At 53.4% G+C, this 14,744-nt stretch overlaps 3 protein-coding genes across 3 annotated transcripts; all 3 read right to left on the reverse strand.

The window, feature by feature from the left end:
* Nucleotides 1–7,606: 7,606 nt before the first annotated feature.
* CPAR01_04885 (NDT80/PhoG like DNA-binding family protein) lies at nt 7,607–9,148 on the reverse strand (the record flags this gene model as incomplete). Its single annotated transcript, XM_060489165.1, has 1 exon — nt 7,607–9,148. One exon carries the CDS (start codon nt 9,146–9,148, stop codon nt 7,607–7,609), a length of 1,542 nt encoding a protein of 513 aa, XP_060353371.1.
* A 1,125-nt stretch (nt 9,149–10,273) lies between these two features.
* On the reverse strand, nt 10,274–10,801 carry CPAR01_04886 (uncharacterized protein; the record flags this gene model as incomplete). Its single annotated transcript, XM_060489166.1, has 1 exon — nt 10,274–10,801. One exon carries the CDS (start codon nt 10,799–10,801, stop codon nt 10,274–10,276), a length of 528 nt encoding a protein of 175 aa, XP_060353372.1.
* A 1,315-nt stretch (nt 10,802–12,116) lies between these two features.
* Nucleotides 12,117–12,485, reverse strand: CPAR01_04887 (uncharacterized protein; the record flags this gene model as incomplete). The annotated part of the gene is made up of 1 exon (XM_060489167.1): nt 12,117–12,485. The coding sequence occupies one exon, from the start codon at nt 12,483–12,485 to the stop codon at nt 12,117–12,119; it is 369 nt and encodes a 122-aa protein (XP_060353373.1).
* Between the last annotated feature and the right edge of the window lie 2,259 nt (nt 12,486–14,744).

Raw genomic sequence — 14,744 nt, forward strand, 5'->3', positions numbered from 1 at the left:
TCGTTCTTCGAGTACTCTACCGGCCTGTATCTAAAATTGTTCCCTATGAAGAAAGAGAAGATGCAAAGAGAAAATCTTGAAAGCAAGGCAAGCCAACACTTCCCTTGACCTAGATACCTCATCGCAGGCTCAAAAGCTATACGTCTGAGCTTTGACCATGTCATTGGGGCTCTTGCGCCATTCAAATGCCTCCCACTTTATTTGGTCCTCATATCTTTCTGCAAGAAACCCCCTCCAAAATGCAAAATGACAACGAATACAGTTCCTCAAAAGATTCAATCGAATTAACCCATGTGAAGCTCAATCTCATCTACGAAAGCGGGTCATTTACGACAGAAGAGAGCTTGAAAGAAGCTTCTGCCACCTCCAAAGCCGCATGAAAGCCTTGAGGCAGCCTCAGTGACATATCAATAGAAATTCGGTACCCTCGGAGCCCAGACATCCCACTAAAAATGACAAGAGGAGATTGAACTGAACCCCCCCAAGAAGCATGACGTCTCCGCGTACGCACTTTAGCAACAAAAGTAAGGAGTCGCGCCCCCCCCCCCCCCGTTCAGCCTTGACTCTAGATACCATAGCTGCTCATCAATAAGCAGTATACGATAGTAGCCCCCTCTGGCGGAAACACAGTAGCCGATGTTTGGGTGTTTCGAGGCACCTGACCACATTTCCATGATGGACTGGAAAGACAGGTGATGAACTACCCCCTTTTGGATCCCCTGATTCTCCCTAAGACACCAGAGCAGAGAGTGAGTCTTGTCTTCCTTCCCATTGCCAGGGACAAGGGATAAGGGACTGAGACACCGCGTTTGGAGACCCACATTCGCGCAAATGAAAGTAAGACTCTCATGGCGTCACGAAATTTATGATGGGGGAAGGGGGGGGGGGAAGGTTCCAATTCACATACAGCCGGACCCGAAGCCCTCTCCCCCCCCCCCCTCAAAACAGGGAGCCGGCAACCCGCAAGCCACATGGCGCTTGTTTTCCTTGGTCACCACTTCACTCCCAGCCGTGACCCAGCCACAGAGACGTTGCATTCTTCGGCAAGAGGGATAAGGACCGGGAACGAAAACAAGTTGGGAAGACGTTTTCCGTTCTCGGCCCTAGGTAAGCCCGTGGAGGGCATGGAAAAAGAAAAGAGGAACACGGCTATTGCCAGTAGGGCAGCAAACCCGAGTGAGTAATTCATGACGCAGGCCGTAAATGCCCGCTGTTGTGCACCCCTCGGCCCGACGAGATCGTAATCAGCCATCACCCCTGCCGCCCCATTTGAACATGCCTAGATCGTAAGAGTGGCTGTCCCCTTGAATGTTCGTATTTCGCGCGTAAAGCCACTCGGCTTCGACGATACGTAGCGGCTCTCGATTGAGTAAAAAATGTCACGAGAGGCATCGTATCGTTGGGGGTTCCTGGGAAGGACGGCATATCGAGCGGTGATTGAATATATCTGGCAGATCACCGAACGAGGCACCCAGTAGGAACGTCCTGTGTACTCTGTTGCTCAGAAAGGAGCATCATCCGCAGATTCAGTGCAACTGCGCGCTGCAGGGATCTGGCTCTGAGTTTCTCAGGGATTATGCGGCAAGTCCTTGAAGCTGGAGCTATAACTCTTGCCAAGAATGATCGTGACATTTGAGGAACGAAAGGCGGCTAGAAAGCGCCGGGACTCGAATGACCACCATGAGCTAACGACGACCAAGGAACGGAACGGGGGGTAGCTTGGCAAGGGGAATCGCCCTAGACACAGTGTGGCGGCATTTCAGGGTCTTCCCAGCTCGTTTGCGGCAGCTTTACCGCTGGCTGAAAGACGCGTGGCCGGACTTCGTGGATTTGGTGAAAGACTAGAGCAAGAGGGTGACACGGTGGGCAATGCCAGCTGAGAAGAAGGAATGGTGACCATTGTGTCGTCGGTACCATGTCACCATGTCAGCGGATGACGGCGTGGTGAAGGAATCCAGAGGTTGTGATCTGCATGTGGTAAGACGTAGGGGGGATGGCGTCGCATTCCTTCCAGGAGCGCCGGAGCGCGAATGTGCCAGCTTAGAGGGGTCAGATGTGAGGATCTCTAAGGACATCGGTAAGGCTGAGGAGGATTGAAAGTTTGTACAACGCCAGCACTGGCTCCAGTTACATGTGGAGAGGGGCGAATTGAGTTGCTTACTACTAGCACTAGACGCCGACGAGAGACAGGCTGTGTAAGTGTTGTTCTGGTTGCCAGCTGGAGCTGGAATGCCCTGATGAATTGGGGAATTTGGCGATGAATTCAGCGGTGAAATTACAGTGAGTAAGTAGATGATGGAACGCGGCCCTGAGACCGTTAGCCAGGAGCGGACGAATAACGTAGGAGCAGGATGATATTGCCGAGACAAGGGCAAGGCTGGAAGTAAGACTCGGGGAAAGGGAGGTGACCTGCCATGGAGCAAGGGTACGAAATCGATGACGCTCTGAAAGGGTCTGAGATCGAAGCCGACATTCTGTCCACAACCACGTTCAAGTCCAATTCTGGATGCAAAAGTGTGATATGGTGGCTGATATTGAGAAGGATGGCGCATGGTCAGGGAAGAAAGAGATTGGAAGGCTGGCGTAAGGTAGTGTAGATGGACCAGGTCAGGCAGGCAATGTGTCAGAGTCCGAGAGAGAGCCTGGGCCCATTGAACGCAGCAAGTGACAAGAGTACCTTAGGTACCTTAAGGTAAGCTAAGGTAAGTGAGGTGAGGTGCCATCTTTGTCATCGGATCATCCCTTCGGTGTTCGGTGAAGGGTACCCCGCACCCGGGCCGACCACAACCTTCCCGTCTGGTGGACGCTCACCATCACCAGGTCGCGCCCTGTGCACTGTGCACTGTGCAGCCTGTCCAGCATCCTAGCGCACCGTTCGTCCCATCCACTTTCCCATCCAGATTTCACCGATACTCGACGACGTGTCTTTTCTGGAATTCTTATAAGCCAAGGCTGGTCGTTAGTCGAGCTATCTCAGCGCAGACCAAAGACGGAATTAGCCGTGGCATTTTCAACAAAAGCTAATCTGGCTGCAAGCGGCCGCACTTATAAGATATGCCGGGCTGAGAAAATTGATCCCCGCCACGGGACGCCGTCGCTGTAGCTAGGCGCAAGCAGGGCCTGGACCCAGCTAAGGTGGTAAGCTCCTACCTAAGCAGTGCTACCTTAAGCAAGCTAAGGTGAGGTAGTTACCAGCCCCCTCATGCCCAGGAACGGAGCAAGTTGCAAAACACATAGGTAGTGACATGCTATCGATGCTTTCTCTCGTGCAGTCTCTTTCCCCAATGTCACCTGTTTTTTTTTTTTTTTTTTCAATACAAAACCTCTGACTCGTCCGCGTAGACTCGGAAATCTGTCGAGGGGGAACCGTGAGACAAGTGAAAAGTGAGAGACAAAAATATGGCACGCGGGGATTGAAAGCCCGCAATGATAAAATATCTCAGACATTTCTGCCTCTCAAATCTCTTAGCGGAGATACCTCCGGGGGCCCCTCTTCGGCCGCCCACCGTACCTCTAGGCTACCTTATCCCTCCCATCTCTTTCTGGAGGTGCTCTCCTGGTCTCCCCCCCACCATAGTCAGGCCCATGGTGCTAAGTCCAACAGGGACAAGGCTAATAAGGCCCAGTGGTCTCGGAGATGCAAGACTAAGTAGGTAAGCCAAGCCCATTTCGCATTCCATTCCGTTCCCCGTCTGCCACGCGTGCGCGCCTCTTAGTTTACCTTTCTTCTTTTTCTGCCCGCCCGCGGAAGCTGCCTTTCCCATCCCCCCTAGACCAAAACCAAAAAAAGTAACTCGAAGTTTCCTAGCTAAGCTCCTTCCTCCCCTCTCTCCACAGAATGTCACTCAAAAACCTTAATTGGACATCGATCCAAAAAAAAGTTGTGGAGTTCTTTCCCCAAGAATTTGCTCACAAAACATCAACCACCAAACGTGCCTGCCTCACCTGCACCCATGATCTGATCTTAGGTAAGGTAGCAGCTACCTTGGGTGAGGCTGGGAAGCAACGATGAGCTTATGGAAGGAAATGACAGGGGATCATTGGTAAGCGAGCATTCACAAAGATAAGCACCGGCGAGAAGCAGGCTCCGAAGATCCGAGGAGACGACGAATAAGACAAGTTATGCATTTTCGGACCTGACCTCCGTGTTCGAGCGTATCCTTTCATTCTGTCGCCTTTCAAACCTGGGCAGACTCGCAACCTTGCGATGGCGGGTTCTGCACCCCCCCCCCCCTCCCCAGTGGCTAGGGTATAGAGTACAGGACGTCGAATCTCAACCCTCCTCTTTTCCAGCCTTCTCATCTTACCCTTTTACACCCGCTGCTATTTGCCCATTTATCGAACAATGGACAAAGCCAATCTCGTCGCAATTTTCGAATCTGGTAACAAGAGGCATCAGCCGAGATTGCCACTTTCCGGCGATTCGGGTCGTGCATACCGTCATCTGCGTATGCTTTCGGTTCCTACAACTGCCAACCACGGGTCACTCCAACCGTTTCTTCCCTTACCTAAGCCCGTCACCCGTATCCCCTGCCTTCCTCTCAACTGCTCTACTCCGTACTCCACCTTCTCCATCTTAAAAATACTAGGTGGGTACGTACTCTGTACCGGACTTGTATCTCTTAATCCGGGCTCTATTATTACTGCATGCCTCAAGGTAGGTATGGACAGGAGGTAAAATTGCTTTTCCTTTCCATCCCACTTTATCAACCCCACCACATCATCGCACCGAAAAGAACTACAATAATCATTCATCCAAATTTTGGCATCTACATGCACCCATACGACTGGGACCTTGGGGCCCTCATCCGATCACAACGACACAGCCCCCCTTAGATCACAAAAAAGATGATCACAGGGTAGGCGCCCAATAACGCAACTGACGCCGTGCGACAAATCCACCCAACCAACCATCCGATGGAACATGCCTCTTTCCGTCACCCAAGATACGCACACATACATACCCCCCAACATCAAACGGGTCACCGCGTCTTTTGCACAGCCCAAGAAGCCTGAACATCCAGTCCAGTAGAACGGGGACTAACAGAGCCAAGAAAAGAAAACCTCATCTCCCACATACTTTACCCCCAAAACAAATCGTTCCCAACTCCTTGAAAAGTGAGGTAATCAGATACCTAACTCGATCCGCATGCGCCCGTCGGCGTCTCCCGCTCACGCGCATGAACCAACGGCTTCCTACATCACCATCGCTCAAATTCTCTCATCATTCCCCCATTCCTCCCAAGCCCCCCCTTTCCCCTTCTCACTTACAGCTAATAAGTTTGCAAAGTTCGCGATCCCGTCTGCCCACCCTCTCCAAAATAGCAGAGCACCTGAACAACTCTCTTCTGACCGTCTTCCCGTCGTTCATGCTGTGTTCCTACAAGGTTCGTATAGAACCATACCGGCGGGAATTCAACTTCTTCTCCTTTCTCAGCGACCAATTTCCCTTGCTTTGCTTTTTGCACAAAGGATCACACTCTTTCTGCAACTCTCTCTTTCCATACCCTCCCGTACCCTCTTTACACACTTTCCCCCCTTCTCGTCGACTTCATCTCTCCGTATCCTTCTCCTCAGTCCCTCGTCCTCTTCTAACTGGTTCGCATAGGGTATGTGACAGAAGGCCCAATGGAACCATCCCCTCCCCCCCTTGAACGAGAGAAAAGAGACAATTCTGCAATCTGCGGGACCTCACGACAGTCTTGACCCCAAACAAGGCCCTTTTCCACCCCCCCCCCCCCCCCCCCCCCCCCCCCCCCCCCCCCCCCCCCCCCCCCCCCCCCCCCCCCCCCCCCCCCCCCCCCCCCCCCCCCCCCCCCCCCCCCCCCCCCCCCCCCCCCCCCCCCCCCCCCCCCCACCCCCCCCACCCCCCCCCCCCTTTCCCACTTCCCAATCACCCCCTGCCCTGCCCCCCTCGTGAAACCCACCACACCACCCACGAACCCGTGAATGTGCCAAACTAAACACCACCACACCCCCCCCTTCTACCACAGTAGACCAGACCTGCCTTCCAGCCATCGGGTAGGTGAAGGGCTCATATTGGGTGGAAATTAGCAAGGGCTGGCTATGATCTCCGGGCCAAGCCGACAGAGGCAGCTCGTGCAGCTTGTGCAGGGGTAGGGATACCGGTAAGGAGAAAGGGAAGGCATGTCGCAAAAATTCCAAGTTTGCTTGCCTTTTTTTATTTTTCTACCCTGCATTTTCCTAATTCTCTCTGGCACTTTTCTCGTAGCTTGCGAGGGGGGAAGAAGGAAAAAAAAAAACGGGCGGGATGCTCATCCTCGCCCACCCTTCCCACTGTCATCCCCCTTCGGGCTGTGCCCAGCCCAAGCCGGCCTTTCCTTCCCTTCTGCGCGGCTGCGCATCCTGTCGCATTTCAGCCATACCCGTCGTCGGGATTTCTTCAAAGACGAACAAAGAGACGTTTTCGCACTCTGTCCAGTCAGACTGCCGTAGCGGACAATAGATCCAGAGCTCATTCAATATGCGGCACAACTCCCATAGATACATAGAGACACATAGAGCATGTCAAGGCACCACGTAGGGCATCACGTTTTAGGGGTGGGATAACAATGTCAGAATTTTCGCCGCAAAGGACAAGAGTATGTGGGAAAGGGTCAAGAGCTCAAGCTTAAAGTTGCCACAATTGATACACCCCCTCAAAAAATAATAAACAAACCAAGTACCTGGCATTGGCACCCGCCGCTGCTTCCCCAGTACCTGGCCCTCCAGAAGAAACTACACTCAGTCCGTTCCGCTTCGAAACTTCGTATGCCATCATCCTCCCACCTTCCCCGTCCATACGTTCGAGCACTTCGTCTCCATCCGTTATCCCCTCATGTCGTGGTATCTTTCTCTCCTTAGTATCCGACTCGATAGGAAAATAAAAACTTTGTCTTTGTTGAAGCGAATGTTCCTTATCCTCACATTATTACTACACCGCATGGCCTTTCGAGAAAGAGGGGAGGGGGTGGGGTTACAACAGAGGAGGAGGAGCCGTGAACGAAGGAAACCCCGAACAGGAACGGGAAACAAAACAGAGAACAAGATCCCAAACAACAATGCGCGGCGGGTATCCCTAACAATGTCTGTCGTTCACCGTGTCCCGCCTCCCCCCCCCCTCCCTCTGGCCGCCTGGCCGACAATGTCCTTTTTGTTTTTCCCAAACTTTTCCTTCCCAAGATGTTTCAACGTCGGGGTGTGCTGGGGGCAAATTTCCCTCCATCCCATTTCAAACCAACAATTATCTTTCTCTTTTCCGCGCGCCAATTCGCCGTGATCCCTTTGTTTTGTTTTTCCCTCACCCATGTTGTGCTTACTCATTGTCAACGATGCATTCAGTTTCATTCGGGTATCGAGTGGTGTTCCTGATGCCTGTGTTGCTCCCATACGCCAGAATCTCGCCTTCGTGTTTATGCCAAATTTTTATTATTTCCTCGGAAAACGAAACCAGAAGAGGACCCGAAGGAAAAAACAGCTGTTTGCTGATAAACGGTTTGCCCGCTTTTGCTGGTGGGCCCAACCGCTGCAGGGTTCCTCATTGTACAGACCGCGATCCACCATGGCGGCCTTGGTGTTCGCAAGAATTGCTTGTGTTCATGTCTCTTCATGTCATGTTGGAGACATTGACACCGGACGGGGGCACCATTGTTGGATAGTACCCACCCGACGTCGGCTTGCCCTCAAAAGGACCGCACTTTTGGTTCGACATGAGTGCCCCAGGTTGGAAAATGCTTGGCAACATCGCCCCCTCAGGATCCCGCTTGACTCTGTCGTGGAGAGGGTCGTAGGTTGGCGTCATGTGCGGTACCAAGTTGTCCTGCGCGTGGCGGCTATGGGTGAACATTTCCACGCCACCCCTGGAATCGCTCGTGTCGTAAATATGACCCGGATAATATTGGTATTCCTTCGTCGTCTCGATGGCTTTGGCGTCTTCTGGCGGCAGCATGGTTTCGAGTTCTGGATGGTGTCGTGTCGACCCGTAATGGGCGCTTCCCCGGGAGTCGAAGCCTCCCCCGTATCCGCTTCCGACCATCGCACCTGCGGACCCAAAGTCGGGACCGATGATCGAGTTATTTGGGTATCCGGTGAAGCTCCCGCCCGAGCCTCCTGGCCCGCTGCTTGTGCTGGCGCGCCTCTCGCTCTGATAGTGCCCTGGCGACCGGCCACGCACAATCATCTTGGCCGACTTTCGATAGGCGACCCGTACATAGTTGTCCGGGCCTTGCGATCCTACATCGGCCCACAACTCAATCAGAAGGTGATAGTACTGTTGGGCAGCTCGCCTCTTCCCATTGTTTGCTGTAGCCTGCTTGAACTGGATGCGCTCAAATGTGTGTTCTGTCTGGTACGAGTCACCGCCACCTTGTTGACCAATAAATCCACCTGGGGCGTCATACCCGCCGAGTCTTGACGAACCTCCTATCCCGGTATCGTGGGAGTAGAGGCCGAGAGGATGCGACATTTGAGGATGTTTCGGGTGGAGGCGCACTTTGCCCGGTTTCTCGACGGGACCTTTGTCTCTTTTAGGCGTATGCTGTACGAGGTCGATAACGTGGGTATCGTTCTCAGCAACAACAGCAGAGATGGACATGGCGAAACCGAGAACTGAGTACGGTTGTGTCGAGCCTTGCGGTGTGAATTGTAGACCCTGACCAGGATAGTGCGGGGTCAGGCCGAAGGAGCAGATGCAAGAAAAGTAGTTCCTCCTGTAGCAGGTCCAGTCTCCTTCAGACTGGAAGAAGCCCTTGTCGATATTGCCTTGTATGTCAATCTTGACTTGCCCCATGTTTCCTTCAGTGTATTGGAGGATGCCGAGGGGGTTGATGCTGCCTAGTGGAGGCACGCTCGCCTGTGCCCTCGAGGAGGACGAAGGGTAGTGACCGGAGTCCATCCTCAGAGCCGTGGGCGCCGTGAAACCGGTAATGGGACTAGACGTTGGCGAGATGGGGTGACGGCGTAGAGCAGTTGGGTACGATGGAGATCTGGGCTGGTGCTCCGACACCCTCCTGAAGGATGGCGTCGCTGGAGAGTACTGGTCTCGAGTGCTGATGTGTGTGCCAGGATGGGGTAATGCTGTGGAGCGGTGGGCATGTGCCATACCCGTTGAAGAGGTGCTACTGTCAAGTAAGTCTGTGAGTTTGACCATGTCTTTCTATCTTGACAGCATAGGATCGATTCCATCTGGTAGCGTGTCGGAGAGGGGCAACAGTGTGCAACCTACTTTGAACCCAGGCGAGGCCTGACGACGTCCAGGCTGGGGTAGACGTGAGAGGTGGCTGGATGGTAGAAGCCGCCGTCAGCGGAGTACGGAGTGGTGTTGCTTATAGGTGGATTGAATAGGTTTAAGAGTGTCGACTGTTGTGGCGGGCCTTCGATCGTCGACAGAGAAGCATTGGCGTTGTGTTCGTATCTGATGTTCTCGTCAGCCCGAGTGGCTCCCCGAAAGAAGAGGCTTGTACAAAGCAAAAGGGTTGGAGCCTGGCACGACAACTGCTGTACCGCATCCGCATGCGAGACACAGTGTCAGTGCTACCAACTCGTCGTACTGCCAGCAGCGTGTTGCACAACGGCCAGCGGATACAGGATCGGGTCATGCGAGGATGCACAACCATCTCGCTGCGATAGGCGGGAACGCCTGCGGATTTCTAGTCGCACGTTGGTTGCCAGAAGGCAGCTACCCACGCCTGTCCATCCTTCGCCGCTGCAAAGATCAGATGCCCTTGTCTCTGCATACGTCTTTTCCGCGTCCAAGGCACGCCAAACTAGGACGCTGAGCCGAGAACCGATCAGAAGAGAAGAATTCGAGCCAAAGAAGTCTGTATCTTTAGTAGGGCTCGCAGAGCGAGGAGTACGATTGCCAAGTCGGTGGTGGAATTCTGACCAGGGCTCCAAGTGACTGGATACCCTGAAGAAAGCCATGACCGACCAGGCCTGCACACCGCAGCACCACGATCCTGCAGTCCCGAGAAAGAAGCAGAAGCCATGTCCTGGCAAGGGCCGGGCAGGAGTCAAGATCAAAATCAAGGAGAAGTTTACATACCGCATGTCATTGCTCGAAGCTGCCTGCATGTCAAGGTAATCATAGCCTGTCGACGGTTCGAACTCCTGTTTGGATGGCAGCACTTGTTAGATCATAGCCTTTTCTTCTTTCTTGGAAGAATGAAGATGATGGGAATAAGAATGAGATCTCGCAAAGTGATCTGGATGCTGTGCCGTTGCTGGAGTAGTAGCCGGGGGGGAAGCTGTGTGGGTGTTGCGGGGGCGAGACGCCTCAGGCGTGATCCGCCACAGACAAGCGGACAGAGGGGACAAGTGAGTGACCTGCGGCGCAATCATGGGCGATAGTTAGCTGGGCGTGCCAAAGAGAGACATCTTCCCACAAGGAGGTAACATGCGATAAACTAGTTTGAGAATGAGGTAGAAGAGGGAGGGGGTGGGTGCTGGTATTGGGGTTGACCGGTCTGGGCCTGGTCGGTCTCGTTGAGCCCGACCGATGAGGAGCCACGGTGGATGCAGCGGCGGCAGAAGAACAACAGCAGCGGGAGCAGCAGCAGCAGCGGAGGGGGAAGAGGGAGACAGCAGTAGGGGAAGGGAGAGAGAGAGAGAGAGAGACTGAGTGAAAGAAAGAGAGGCTAAGAGACACAGAGACAGACAGAGACAGAGGGAAAGAGAGTGAGAGGGACGGTGTGTGCGTGTGTGTGTACAGGTGCGTGTGGTGTGTGTATGTGTGTGGGCGAGTGAGAGTGAGAGTGAGAGTGAGAGAGCGTAAGAGAGAAAGAGAGAGGAGAAGAGGCAACATGGGAAAGACACGGTACAATCCAATACCATCAGGCACCACAGTGTACTTGCTTGCATGACTTGCAGATGAGCGAGCCTGCCGACAGGCCAAAGTGATAAGTCTTGCAGAGCAGACACACACTCATACACACACTTATCTGCATGCTCACATCTCCCTCTCAAGCTCACACGCCCGGCTGCACACCTCACATCAACCCGGGAGTGAGCGAGTGAGTGATTCAATGAGTGCGAGGCACATCGATGCCCCCTCCCCAGCAGCGCGCCTTTTGAGTGTCGGGGGACAAGGCATTGATGGTGGTGGTGGTAGTACCAATCGTCTCCGAGTCTTATGTTCCTCGTCCCATCAGATGGGCCTATGGAAGTTCAAGGCCCCAAAGGAGAGCGACAGAGTGAGAGAGAGAGCAAAGAAACGAATAAAGCACAAAAGCATGCGACTGGAGCAATTGCATGCATGTTGGTTGTCCTCGAATGGGGGCCCAAATGTGCTCTGTTCTGCTGCATTGCTCTGCTCTCTTCCCTCAACCTTGTTCTTTTTTTTCTTGCTTTTTTCTTCTTCCTCCTCTTGCTCTGTCTGGTCTGAATGCAATTCCAAGGGGAGGCAGGTGATTTGAGATGGCGAGAGGGAAGAAAAATGAGAAACAAGACGAACTCAAAGTGCCGTCGACGAATGTGTGCAAGGCAGGAGAGACATTGGAAAAAGCAATAAGAGCCAAATCGCGTACGCACCTTTTCGCAAAGCCTCACTCGGCCCGCTTCCTTGCCTGTCCGTACTTCGGGACAGGTTCAGGCCGTCGGGACGTGGCTAGGAACGTGGATCTGGGCGTGGACCAGCCCTCGACTCGCCCGCCCTTCCTTGCCTGCGCCACCCGTTGAAGGCGTTGTTGGTTTCTGCGCGTCTGTCTCGCTCGTCTTGTCCTGTGCGTAAAATGTCTTGTCTTGCAATGTCTCGTCTTGCCGATAATGCTAATTTGTGCCGGATCGTAATCGTAAATGTGCTGCTGATGAGCTAAGTAGCTGTGCAGCAGATCCGACCCCATCCGCCGACCGATGGACGGGTTCCTGGCCGATTTAATCAATCAAAGTTGATGAACATGCCGGTCCATTGTTGTTATTGTTGTTGGTATGTTGCAGCATCCGCCGCAATTGTTGCTCCAGCTGGTTTTTTTCGATTTCCGGGTACGGAGTATCCGTAGGGCACAGCGTCCGTTGCGATCCGATGTAAAGGAAATGGGAAGGGAAAGAAGGGAACGGAAGGGAAGAGGGCTCGGGAACGAAGCGTAAAAGTGACATTGCAGGGGGTTGTTATGGTTGTTCGATCAGGTAAGGCAGGCCAACCAGGATAGGAACATTGTATCCATAACGAGTTCCCCCTCTTGGATAAGCCTGAAGGGAAGCAAGCGAGCCGCGAAAAAGGGAGGGATTCCGAAGGGAAGGAGGGGGCAGAAATAGGATGACGGATAACACGGTACCTTTGGTAGCTGTTGAGGATTCATACGACGGTCGTCCGTGCCGGCCACGAGGGGTGTCGTGCCGTAGTAGAGGGGCGGTGATCTGGTACTGATGCTGGCGCTGGTGCTAGTGCTGGCGCTGGAACAGCGCTCTCGTCGCCCCAGTTCCTCGATCCTCTGTTTCGACACCGCAACTGTCAGCACACAATGTTCCCATAACAAACATCCTGGCTCCATTTCCAACCAACCCAACCCAACCATCCCACCAACACACCCGACAAACTCGTCCAATCCTCTTCCACTGACTTGCTTCTGTTGCCTTTCCCTCTCAGATATTCGGCAGGTACTGGCTTGATTTGCCGCGATGCTCGTCTTGTAGACTATTCTGCCTCTTCGCTCGGCTCCAAGAATCGACTCGAAAGATACTCTTCCCAACACTCCACGCGGGCTCACGGGTCTTCAATACTCACCGGTTGACTCTCCAAGAGTGCCCCTGTCATGCCAAGGGTTTGCGTGCAGCTCTTTATCCTGCTTGACCTAGCCAATTCGAATCTGCCGTCAGCAACGGACCCAACTTGCGTTTCTGTCAGAAACAAACGTGGCCGTTTCTTTTTGACCCATGAGCGCATCTCCCACTGCTCCAGTATGATCGATCGATCGTGTTAGAGACACCGCCGTGGATCCACGCGTAGGGCAAGAACAGCATCGCGCCGTTATAGCTGTGCCGTAAACATTGACAAATCCTCTGCGCGGATTCCAAGACTGCCTTATGCAGCGCACATCAAGCTGCTGTCTTTCCCGCCTATCTGGTTGCGCATTCCTATTTGGAGATGGTCTGGCTGGGTCGTCCTCCTCCACACTAGGTGATCAACGGAGAGCGCGGTCTCACTTACTCGCAGGAAGAAGAGCACGACAGATTGCTATAGGTACCTGAAACGGAGTTAGTTCTCATTTATCTTTCAGCGACAGATTGTGCAGCTGCCTCATCAACAATGGCCAGCAAGCCAGTGATTGACCCCGTCCTCAATCACCGCGAATCAGGTTCTGACGCGGGGGAACCGGCAAGATGGGTCCTAGCCAACGAACCCCGGTGCAAATCGCCCTGGGTGGCCACCCACAACTTACGAAGAGGGAGCATCGCGCCAAAGAGACCTAGTGATAGTCCACGAGGGGGAAAGGAGGAAGAGTTGCGGTTTCCACTTACTATACGACGATTCTCTCGTGTTTCAACTTTTCGTGTTGATCAGATGTTAGACTGTTGTTGGCTAATGTCTTGTCCCTCCGAGTATCGGATAGGCTTTCGAAGTGAATTGTTGTAGGCCGTAATGTGAGGAAGGTGGAGTAACTCGAGCAGTCGAAACCAGTAGCTTCTATTCGTTCTAAACAGATATCGAAGGAGTCTCTGTTCTGGAGATGTAGTTGTCTAAGTCGAAGAGTCTACGAGAGGCCCAAAAAAGTGCAGGATCTTGGAAGCAAGGTATCTATATACCCTCCCAGAGAAACCCCAGATGTGGCTGGCTCAAGATCGCACAGAGAGACAGAGATGGGTTGGAGGCTCCAACTGTGACTGACTGCTGGACACAGTTGCACAAACCAAGAAGCAGCAGACAGCTGGATTTCGCAAGCAGAGGTCCGGCTAATGTCCTAGAAGCCCAAGGTGTAATGGATACAATATACAATATCGGAGAGAGGTAGGGCGGGGGCCTCCGCGCGCGAGCAGCAAATGGGTTGTGCAGTCTCTGAGACAACGGCAAAAAGAGACATTCAGTCGTGCGGCACTGCGGAGAGCTCCCAGAAGCCCCGGTCGACTTTTCGAAAAGACGTGCTTTTCCTGCCTTTGGTGCTTCCTTTGCTAGAATACGATTACAGGTGTGTGAACCGACTGCGCAGGGTAGGAAAACTTCCCATCGCCAAGCCGTCAAGCAAAGGTAACGGGTGTCGGCTAGGGCCAAAGTCGAGGTATTTTGGTCAGGGGGGTGGGAGTCTGTACAACTCGACTTTGCTGCTGGCCAAGCTTCTCAATGGCCCAGGTCCGTGGGGCTATTCAGGCAAGCAAGTCTTTGTGGCCGTGTCTAAGGGTGCAATCAAGGTGGAATGATGCTATACCGCTCATCAATCCGCGAGCTGACAAGCGCTCAAGCCTGATGGCTAGAGACTCTTAGCACAAGCAACGTTTCCATCGCCATAGTCTGCCTGTACATGATACAACAGATGGATTCAGGCTTAGATCAAGGCGCCTTCTTCGAACCAAGGAGCGGAGGATCTACTGACCTGCATCGGCGTGTAGCCGGGTCAGTCGAGGTCGTTCGGTTGGTGAGTGGAAGACGACGCCTTCCAAGCCTCGCTGAGCTTTCCTTCCATGCAGCAATTCTGCACCTACCCGTTGATCAAGGGCCTGGATGAAACGCCACAAACAACCCCTTCAGATAGGGAAAGGATTTGCCCTTGGCGACGAGGAGGGCTATCAGCGGCAGCTTGCAGTCGTCGTGAAAGGAG

The sequence above is a fragment of the Colletotrichum paranaense genome, assembly GCF_030867605.1.
Source record: "Colletotrichum paranaense strain IMI 384185 chromosome Unknown Scaffold_3.1, whole genome shotgun sequence".
Lineage (NCBI taxonomy): Eukaryota > Fungi > Ascomycota > Sordariomycetes > Glomerellales > Glomerellaceae > Colletotrichum > Colletotrichum paranaense.